Here is an 11,713-nt window from a genome sequence, read left to right as displayed (position 1 = left end):
GGTTGAATTTTTTTGTATTCGGTTAATCAATACCTGACCCGGTCGGTTTATTAGGTTACTAGGTCACTAGTTCAACCGGTGAGTCGCGATTGAACCGGTTGACCCAGATAAGAATATACAAATCTGTATTTTATACTTATAAACCCATCAACATACTCAAATAGGTGTAAAAAATGATATTAGTTCCAATATTATAATATGAGAAAAAAAAATCACACACCATTTTCCAACAAACAAACAAACAAGCATATAATACTTATTTTGTCCTTAACCATTTAACATCTAACACATGTCTACAACATTAACTCTTGCTGCTATCAAGAGAAAACAAACAAATCAAAATGGGTTTGGCCGTTTAGGAGAAAGTTTTTGGCCTTTTGGGAGGAGCACTTCACAAAAATTTGCTAGAAATTCTATTTATTTTAAAATGCATGACCCGCCGATTTTTTTGTGAATCGCCTGGGTCGCCGATTTTGATAAAAATTGGTCGAGTCAAATCAATTTTTACTTGGTCAATTACATAACCGATCTATTACCTAATTTAATCCGGTTAGATGATTGATTCACTGGATTTCGGGTAGACATGGTCGGTTCGACTCAGATTTGATAACGCTGGGTTATATGACTAATTGTCTTACATTATGTTATTTTGACATTTTAACTTATGTATAAATGATAAATATTATGATTATTATCATTTTTTTGTTAAATGAGTTGACTCGCAAATATATCACAAAAAGGATATTATTTTCAAACACTATTTTAAAAACTAGATCAATCCATCCCCCTCCATTTATGACGGGTTTGGTCGTTTGACCCATTTGCCACACTAATAAGCCTTGACAATATAAATGGGTTATCTCATATCTACTCCTCACAGGCTTCGTTGTAGGACTAGGCCAACAGTATTTGGGTTCACAACTCAACCATAAATAACATGGTCTTAAGTAAGGGTGTAAATGGGTCAAGCGACCTAACAGGGGCCTACGAACCAATCTACATTAGGCCGGGTTTAGACTATTACATATAGGCAAATAGAACATACTTAGACTTTTAAAATGTTATTTAGAAAGTAAGTCAAGAGCTTTCTTTTACATGCTAGGCCTATAAGCCTACAGGTCGGCCTATATCATATTATTTATTTTAAGTAAAATAAATAAAATTATTATTTTAATGATTTTAAATAATAAATTAATATTATTTTAATTATTTTTTTAATTATTGAATGTCTAATAGGCTTAAACAGGATAACAGGCCTAAGCTAATGCTTTTATTGTTTAAATATAAGACAGACCAGACTTATAATTTGCACCTAGATAGGCAAACAAACAAGGACATGCCTAAAGTATTTCATACAAGTCTGGCCTACTTAAGCCAAAGCTCAGCCTATTTACACCCGTAGTACTAAGACTTTCCACAAAGAAGGTAATAAGTCACACTTAAACTTGCAAAGAATATATTTAGTATTATTGTAGCATTAAATGTTCACTGCTACTCAAAATTATTACGGTGCTCCAGGAGTACCACTCACTTAGTGGGATGAGCCAATCAAAATCAGGCAATAATTGTGATGTTTGTACGGAGGAGAGAGGAAAATCATTTTTTAATCAAAGTGTCATATTTTTAATGGAAGGAGCATGTCTTCTGGAGCACATAACATATGCTCAGTGCTACTCCTTTCAAAACATGACACATGAATTATTTTTCCATGTTAGATGCTTAGGTGACATATTATTTGAATATGGCGGAAAAATTATTTCCCTTCCTTTAGAGGTGAAAAAACTGTCGAGTTGATATTTTTAACCCTCAATTAATGGCGATTGGGTTGAAATTTCCAACATGCCAACCCGCTTGCCGCCCTGTTTAAGAGCGAGTCAAAATGGATTCAACCCATAGTGTGGTTGACCCGTGAAGTTAATTTTTAATTTTTTAATTTTTAATTTTTTAAAAAAATAATTAATGATATTTTTTATATCTCTTTTATCTTCATTTGATATTTTTTATATCTAGTGGAGTATAATTTTTTAAAAAAATATTACTTCTTTAACATGTTAGTGGGATGAGGTTGGTTATTTTAAGGCGGTGGCAATCGGGTTACCTGCTTAACCACCTTTCCTCCTCTTTATGTTACCGAGAAACGAATCCTCATAATCTCGTTGGAACCACCACCGTCGACGAAACAGAACCTCCATGCCTTTTTTTTTATATAAAAAAGGAGGGCCAAGCCCAGAAACAACTACACAACCAGATTATGCATGTTCAAGCACATATGCTCCATTGACAAACTGGAGCTCAAATCTAACCAAGAAGGTAAAATATTAACTAGGGAGAGGAGTAAAACATCAACTCTTCACCCTTAAGACTAAAGCCTAATTTAGCTAAGAAATTAGCACAAACATTAAATTTTCTTGGGATAAATTCCAGCTGAAGATGATTTATCTCCTAGGTATCTTTTCTAATCTTGCAAATTAGGGAAGAAAAACCACAAATCTCATCATCCTCTTCTAAGCAAAGCAGAGCCTCTTTGCTATCACAACCAATCCAAACCTTATTGAAATTCAAGTCACCTGCCATCTTGAGACTATGGTATAAGCCCCATAACTCAGCTTCCAACACTGTACAAGTACAAATACCTACATTAAAAGAAAAACCACCAATCCACTCTCCACTAGAGGAACAGATGAATCGTCCACACGCTCCTATACTAGAAGTCAATTTGTAAGCACCATCAACGTAAATTCTGGCTTAATATTGATCCTTCAATTGCCCACTAACACCAGAATTTTGGTAACTTTCTGTACCTGAGCAAGGAGGTCCAGGGATGCTACATCTTTTTATATCAGCTAAATAAATCAGAATTGCATGGATAGGATCTTGAGGCATTACAAAAAAATCCTCATGGACATTAGAATTTCTCCACTGCCATAGAAACCAACAGGTCACAAAGAAAATCTCCTTCCAAGAATGCCATAGCTTACTAAAAAAAGATTGAAACAGATTGAGTTTAAACCAATCTACTCCTTCAACACTTGGGAATTCGATTGGTATGTTACCTGAGAACCATCTCTCCCAGACTTGCCTAGCCACCCTGCAGTCTCTCAATGTATGCAAAATTGTTTCTTGATCAGCATAGCAAGTGGGACAAAGTAAACCCCCCTATTCCACTGTCATGTCATTATTCTAACAGGAAGTTTATTTAAGCAGGCAAGCCAGATGAATACTGCAATCCTGAAGGGTCCCCTCCATTTCCAAATAGCAGTCCATACTCTATCCTTTCCAACATTTACTTCAGTAAGATGACAGTATGCATTCCTCACAAAGGATTTGCTTGGGATGCTCCATTTCCACTTCAGGCTATCATCAGGATTATCCTTTGCTGGAGGACTAATAATTTTAAGTCTAGTGATGGTGGTATCATCAAGCCAATTGCACAGAAAGCTCCAATTCCAATCCCCTGTAGAAGGATCAACAAAATCAAAAACTTTAAGGGAAAGATAGGAGTCAGGAGGTTTGCAAACAGCCTGGTCGTAAAGACTTCTCTTCCATCCTCCCCACAAATCAGTCTAGAAACAAATTTCTTTTCCACTACCAACCACCCATTCAAGATGCTGGACTAATTTGTCTCTAGCTATGCAAATATTTTTCCATAGAGAAGAATCAGAAGCTTTTGACATTAAGCAGCGATTAGGATTAAGCTTCCTGCCATATTTCCCAAGAATAACCTGGACCCAAAGGCTGTTCTGCTCATTCATGATTTTCCAAGCTAACTTCTGCATGAAGGTTTCATTTTGTCTTCTCAAATTAATAATGCCTAGACCACCACAATCCCTAGGCAAACACATTTGATCCCAAGAAACATAATAAGTTCTTCTTTTAATATCAGTGTCCCCCCATATGAAATTTCTCTGTAATCTCTCAATTTTCTGGCAAACATGAACATGCAACATATTGTTTTGCATATGATAAGAGGGTATGGCAGAGATAATACTCTTTGCTAGAGTGATCCTACCCGCCATAGAAAGGAATTTTGATTTCCACCCCTGAAGTCTTCCTTGCACTCTAGAGATAACATCAGCATAATGATCTCTTTTTATTCTTCTATGCCTAACTAAAGATCCCAAGTAGCATCCAAGGTTGCTGACTTTTTTAAATCCACTAACAGTGGTAATGGAATTCATTGTTTCCAGAGAAACATTCTTAGAGAAATATATAAATGACTTCTCCACACGCACACATTGCCCTGACATCTTTGAGAATTTCTCCAAACAGTGGGTGATAGACTCCAACTGAGATAGAGATGCTTCTGCAAAAAGAATAACATCATCTACAAACATTAAGTATGAAATAAGTGGTTCTGACTTACCAACCCTTATTGGAATCCAATTCTTGGATTCCACCTCATCCATAATTAAATGAGCTAATTTCTCCATACACAGGACAAATAGATAGGGGGATAATGGATCCCCCTGTCTAATTCCACGCATAGTATGAAATCCAGGAGTCCTAGCTCCATTCCACAGCACCTCCATATAAGGGCTGGTCACACAACCCGTTATAGCTTCATCTAAATCCTCTGGCAGCTTCACTTCATCCAGCACAGACCTGATGAAGCTCTAATTCAGCTTATCATAAGCCTTTTCTAAATCAATTTTGATAGAGAAAAAACTTTTCCTACCTTTCATTCTATGCATAGCATGGACCAGCTCTTGGGAAATGATGATATTGTCTTGAATATACCTTTTAGGCACAAAGCTAACCTGGTTAAGGGATATAAGGCTCCCCGAGAGAGGTTTAATCTTATTAGCAAGAATTTTGCTGAGGCATTTGTAAATAGAGTTACAAAGGGCTATTGTCCTGAATTGCTTCATAAGACAAGGTCTATCAATTTTGGGGATAAGAGCTAGAAGAGTGTGATTAATTTCCTTGATCAGATCCGGCTGAAGAATATACTTCTGCATGCTTTTAAAAATTTGAGCTTTAAGAAACTCCCAATTTTTTTTGGTAAAACAAAGCAGGGAAGCCATCCGGACCAGGAGCTTTTAAAGGAGCCATTTGAAAGAAGGCAGCTCTCACCTCCTTCAGATCAATATTCAAAGATACCAAGGCCAACTGATCTTCCCTTAATTCTAGCCAAGAGTTATTAGTTTGCAGCCAATCCAGATCTACCACTTCTTCCTTGAAAAGATTAAGATAAAAATTTCTAGCCAAGGCAATAAGATCCTCCTCCCCATTTATCCAGTGACCAGTTTCATCTTGAATCTTTATAATTTTGTTTCTTTTCCTTCGGATTAAGGTACTAGTATGTAAATCTAGTATTTCTGTCTTCATCTCTTATCCAATCCCCCCTAGATTTTTGAAACCAAAGTTGCTCCTCTTGATCAAGAATACCTGAAAGCTCTTTTCTCAGATTAGCTTCCAGCTTCTCAAGCTGCCTGCTATTATTACTGCTACTATGCTTCTGTATCCCATCCAATCTAGCAATTATTCTATTCGTCTTATGATGAATAAATCCAAACACATTTCTATTCCAATCCTTAAGAGCAGGAACACAGGAATTTAAACTATCACACAGATTAGCATCTTGCTTCCAATTAGCTCTTATAAAATTGTTAAATCTAGGATCATACTGCCAAGAGGCAAGGAATCTAAAAGGCCTCTCTCTCTCTCTCTCTCTCTCTCCTGTCTGATTCCTCCTTTTCCATTCTGACAAGAATAGGACAGTGGTCAGAGAAAAGTCTAGGAGAGTTAGAACATCAGCATCTTCAAAAGTGGCTCTCCAATTCTCATTAGCAACTGCTCTGTCAAGTCTCTTAAAGACCCTATTTAAATGAAGGAACTTAGGACTTCTCCATGAATCCATTTCCACCTCTCCCAAATCCATCACAACACAAGCATTCAAGACATTTGTAAATTGGTTACACCTATTGCAATCAACAGGACCTCCTCCTCTCTTCCCCCCTGCACAAGCAATTTCATTAAAGTCTCCTAAAATCAACCATGGTTCATCCATTGTCCTCCCAATCTGTTTCAGATCTTCCCACAGAGTTCTACATTTCCCCTCTTGTGGATTAGCATAAACAGCCATCCAAAAGTATCCCTTCATATCAGCAATCTCAATCCAGCAGTGAATGAATTGATCTTTTTTGAAATGAGAGAAATCATAGCTTCATTAGAATTCCACATAAGCCAAATAGCTCCAGAAAAACCTTGGGCTTCAGCTATAATATAATTAGAGAAACCCAATCTATGAATAATTCTGATAGCTTTTTTCCCACTCACTCTAGGCTCTAGAATAGCAGCCACACCTACCTTGTACTTTATTCGAAATCTACTGAAGGTGCTCTTAAATTTTTTCTTTGCAGCACCTCTACAATTCCATGTGAAAATATTCATGGTAAATTTTGATTTTTTTGCAAGATCACTAAGCTCTTGCTGCTTCCATCATGATTTTCAACCCCTTGGTTCTGACTCCCAGTAAGACCATCACCACAAACAGAATCATAGCTAATATTCATAGCATTATCTAAATTAGCATTAGTGGATAAGTCTACTTCCATACCTGCATTGACATCCTCCAGCTTTATTGACTCTCCCATGATTTGATCCGGAGGCTCAGGTTCTTTCAGAGAATCAACAACAGCCATATCATCAACATAATACTTGTCAGAGATGAGAACAAAATTATCTTTTACTGGATAAGGTTCCCCTGCCCCATTCTCTTCTCCCTCCAAGACATTTTTCTTCTTATCATTTGAGTTATTGCCTGCTCCAAATCTAAGAATAGGTTCTTTAGCAGCTCCTTTGCCTTTTATTAAGGGAGCCTTAACCACATATTTCTTGCAGTTCACCACCAAAGATTTACTCCCACTACTTTTTTTAACAGGATTAGCAGCCACAACTGTAAACAACATTCCAAGAACTGGAGAATCATTTTTGTTACCCGAGGAAATATTTTCCTTGTTCACCATGAGACTTGAAGATGCAGTCATAGTTTGCTTTTCAACTACCCCTTTTAAGGTACTTTTCTATTTACTTACACCAGCCTTCTGACCCACCAAGTTCTTCTTGTTGGAAATAAACCTCCATGCCTTCCCTTACGACATATGTGCATGCCACCTCTTCTTTTCGTGTTTTCTACAAAAGTGCTTCTTTATGCCAGTGAGGTCCAATAGCGCCCTCAACGTGTTGTGGTGGACGCAGGAAAACTTGGGGCACACGTTGGAATCCCTTGTAACAGATCCCGCACACGAAAAATAAAAAGAAATTATCTTAGTGCTTGTTTGGATCCTCTCTTTTTAAGCTAAAAGTTACTTAGAAGCAGAAGCTAGGCCAAACAGGTTTTGAGAAAAGCTCTTATAATGAAAAGCTCTTTTTATAATGAAGAAAAAAATTAAAAGCCAAAAGCTCTTAGGAGGAGTTTGTAAGCTCTTATCTACTTTTTTTGAATTGTGTGCATTTTTTTTAAACAAATAGCTATATATATATATATAGAGAGAGAGAGAGAGAGAGAGAGAGAGTTTTTGAAATATATGTTTTTAAACTAAAAATTGAAGTAGTCACCAAATAACTTTTAGTTTTTCTTTTAAGCTCTTTTTTTAGCTTTAACTTATAAGTAGCTTCTAACTTAAAAAGCGAGGATCTAAACAGGCTCTTAGTAATTGGATCTCAAAAGGAATATATATATATATATATATATATATATATATATATATAGGAGAACGATCCGTTTACAAACTTTTTTTACAAGTTACATTAAGTATGACTGGTCATACACTCTTGATTGAAGTATGACCGGTCGTACTTAGTGTAGTTTGTAAATATAACCTTCTCCACACACACACATATATATATATATATATATATATATATATATATATATATATATATATATATATATATATATATATATATAGGGCTGGATATTCTTACACCAGTGTAAGAGTTATAATTCTTACACTCAATCTTGAGCATCGATCCACTTGTATCTAATGGCTTACATTACTAAAAAATTAGAGCCGTTAGATATAAATGGGATCAATGGTCAAGATTGAGAGTGTAACTTACACTGGTGTAAAATGATCCTGACCCTATATATATATATATATCGGCTGAATTGAATATTTATATAGGGACATAAATATTTTGTCCATCAATGGCGGTTCTCCGGCTAGAGTCTGAGGCTTTGATCCACGGCGACGAAAGTAGGATTAGAGGAGGATTGAAAATAATTTTAACTAGACATTCCATGCCACGCTAATAATAGAGATTATAGATGTTCGGGTCTGGATGGGATAAATTTTGAAGCAAAAATATTTGATCCAATCCCTTTGATTTGATCATATAATTATTTATTCGGTTTAAAATTTTTTAAAAATTCAATCCAATCCACTCCCATTTTATTCGGTTTGAATTGGATCGGTTTTCAATTTTTCGAAAAGCCTAAAACTTTCATCATACAAATCACTAACTATATCAAAATAAAGTCATTAAAAGTTACGTTCACAAAAAAAAAAGTCATTAAAAGTTACAAATCATTGAAAAATTAAAGTCTTCAAACTAAAACAAATCTTAAAACTCATAAAAAGTTAAAATAAATTAATAGACAATAAAAAACTAATACAAGATAATTTGATATTAATAACATCCAAATTCCAAGTCTACAAAACAATAAGATTTCAAGTCATTATCTTTGGTATATAAATAAATACTTAAAACGATATAAAATTATATTATTTAAAATAACAAATACTTTTCTCAATAAAATATCTCTAATTTTTATTTTTTATAGTTCTAAAGTTTTATGATTTACCAATGCATAAAGCCCCGGTCTCGGACTATCTTCCCATCTTTGTGGAGTAGTCCTTAGACCACTGTAACCACAACCCTGAGTGGTTTCGTTCCTTTATTGGGGAGCTCTTAAAAAAAAGTTCTTATTTATTTCATTCAATATTATCTATTACTATTCTTAGATTTCTTGAATTAATGATTTTTGTCGGGTGTTTTTCTAGGAAGAATGAGAACATGCTGGGAAAGTTGGCAATGTTTGGATTGGATGATGCATCAACTGGTAGGACTGGTGGTAGGGTTGGTGGCCAGTTCTTCAGGTCACCGGCGACTCCCGCCGGACCCAAAAGCAAGAATTCAAGGTAAATTTTTATGAGCCCTAGTCAATACCATTGCAATTATTAATTTGTGAAGGCACAATAAGTGTATAGCAGGTAGCTATGTTCTCCATTAATTGGATCATGCTCATCTTTTCAACCATATGTTCTACATTTCATCACGAATTTAATCATTTCATAATGCAATTACATTGTATCGTTTTTCTGAACTAACCAATTTCATTATGATATTTTAATTTGTCTGGTCATTTAGACATCTTCATTAATCATTTCTAGAGGCAAAGATGTCACATGTTTTCCAGTCGAAATTTCAGCTCAAAATCATTTTAAAATTTTCATATAACATAGGGAAAAAATTATATTGGTCGCTAGAAGTATATAGACTATTGATTTTGTTTCATTGGTATAAATACAATGTTTTGGCCGGCCTTCACAGGCTCAACATACTGGGCCAGATATCAAAAGGCCCAGTAGAGATCCTTTTAGATGATACCTCATGAGTGAGCATTAAACTTTATCATATGAGATTTTTATCTCCCTGCACAACTTACTATCTTACACCCATGATGATGAGACAATTTCTCACTCAATAGTAAAGGCAAACGCTAATGTTTTGATTCACCTTTTTCTTCTCTCTCTCGTGATTAGAGAATATTCAATATCCTATATAAACTCCTCGTCACCAACAAAGGAGACACTTGATTTCTATCACATTTATGAGTCATTATGTACTCTATTAGATTTTAGAGCCACCGTACACATCACCCTCTCTTTGCAGCCATCTATGAGACAACACTTGCCGTGACTCTCTTTAAGCTTTGATTTATACCATTACTTCCTTGAGCACCTTCATATCAACCTACTATACCCCTTGAGAGATACAGATCTTGCTCTAAATCCACAACACTTTATATAGTTCATAATAAATCGACTCATTTTTATTCATAATCATCGGAGGATTATATTGGAAAAAAGGAAATTAATCCTTTTTGTATAATACTTGAATGGAACTTTGTTCAATAAAAACATATCACATTACTTGTATGACCATGTGAATAGGGAATATTTCTTATTCTTATAACTTATGTCAATTAGGAGGACCGAGAACAATGTCGAATCTCCAAAGCAGCATCTACTAGTTGGTGGCTATGGTTGTGGCATTGGTGTGCCAATCTTTGGGAGCTGGGGCTGTACTCCATTTTCGTTCTTCGGACCAGGTCCCACTGTAGCAGAATGCATTGGAGAGACTGGAATTAAAACTATACTCTTGTTTATACTTATTGGTTTTGCCGCTGCTGTTATCAGGAAATACTTCATGTCAAGAGAGGAAGATGATGATACAAAGATCGAGTAGCTGAGTGAACCAAACCTTGTGAACAATTTGTTTGACGTATATCGAGATACTATGTTCGAACGAGAATCAATTTGTGCTTTCTAATTTCTGGCTTTGATGGTTGATGGTTGTTGGTTGTTACAAAACCAATATTTATAAATAAAAGTGCAAATAAATTAAGACCATGTTCACTCGGTTCAATTTGTCATTTCCACCAACTTTAGTTTAGTATCTGTTACATTAACGGCGCTTAACTTCTTCGACAACAAAAACAGCTACAGCATATTCGTCGCATATATGCAAACTACGAAGATAACAGAAGATGGGAAAAAAATTAAAATAATGCATTTAAATTAAATAATTACGCATTTAATGTTGTTTTGTAAAAAATTACACATCTGATGCACAATGTGACGCCACTTTTGGGCGTCACAATGGGGCGTCTCTCCCCTTGAGAAGACGCCCCATTGAGGCGTCACATGTGTGCTCTATATATTCCCACACCCCCTCCATTCAATTCACACACCTTCTCTCTCTTCATATCTCTCTTCTCCACCAACATTCATTTATCTTTAATTTAGTATTTGAATTTTATTTCTTATTCTATTTAAAAATGAGCTCAAATCCTGATTCTGTTCGTGTTGTGTTATATTACAGTGGTAAGAAGGTAGAAGGTCGACGATGTGTCATCTTCAAAGGTGAAAAAAGGCCGAGACGTATCCTTTATCATGACGAGCTTAATTTTTTTGCCAACAGAAGATTGCACCCTATTTTGGGCTTGTTTCATTCTGTTTTGTTTATTTTAAATCGTTTTATAAAATCATTTCTTAAAACTTATTTTACGCAAGAAACTGCTGTAATTCAAATTTATAAAACAAATACCGTTTCAATATCATTTCGAAACATATTACCAAAATAATGTTGTCATATATGGGGATGCATATATGAGGCATCTATCACTCAAACTCGTCATTCTCTAACAAGATTGTCAGTAATCAGTATGCTCCTCTTAGGGGTGTGCATGGTTCATTTTTTTTTTTTTTTATATATATATCCAATTGAATTGAACTGGAAAAGTGGTTTGATTCGGGCAAATTGAATCAGTTTTAAAAAGTGACTCAGTTCTTAAACTTATTTGAAGAAAATTATTCGATTCTTAAATCAACTCGAAAATATGTGATGTAGTTCGGTTTAGCTCGTAATTCAATTTGTATCAGTCATTTAGATTTTTTACATTTCTAAAAGTGTATGGTTTCGT

The 11,713-nt window shown here is 35.2% G+C and overlaps 1 protein-coding gene across 1 annotated transcript; it reads left to right on the top strand.

Annotated features, from left to right (window-relative positions):
- The first annotated feature begins 9,021 nt into the window (after positions 1–9,021).
- On the top strand, positions 9,022–10,476 carry LOC133297857 (uncharacterized). The gene is made up of 2 exons (XM_061497079.1): positions 9,022–9,146; positions 10,218–10,476. Exons 1-2 carry the CDS (start codon positions 9,022–9,024, stop codon positions 10,474–10,476), a joined length of 384 nt encoding a protein of 127 aa, XP_061353063.1.
- Positions 10,477–11,713: the final 1,237 nt, after the last annotated feature.

This window comes from Gastrolobium bilobum, unplaced genomic scaffold (genome assembly GCF_033153095.1).
Source record: "Gastrolobium bilobum isolate Gb01-03AN ecotype WA unplaced genomic scaffold, APGP_CSIRO_Gbil_v1 utg14577, whole genome shotgun sequence".
Taxonomy (NCBI): Eukaryota; Viridiplantae; Streptophyta; class Magnoliopsida; order Fabales; family Fabaceae; genus Gastrolobium; species Gastrolobium bilobum.
This window is presented reverse-complemented; position numbering and strand designations above follow the sequence as displayed.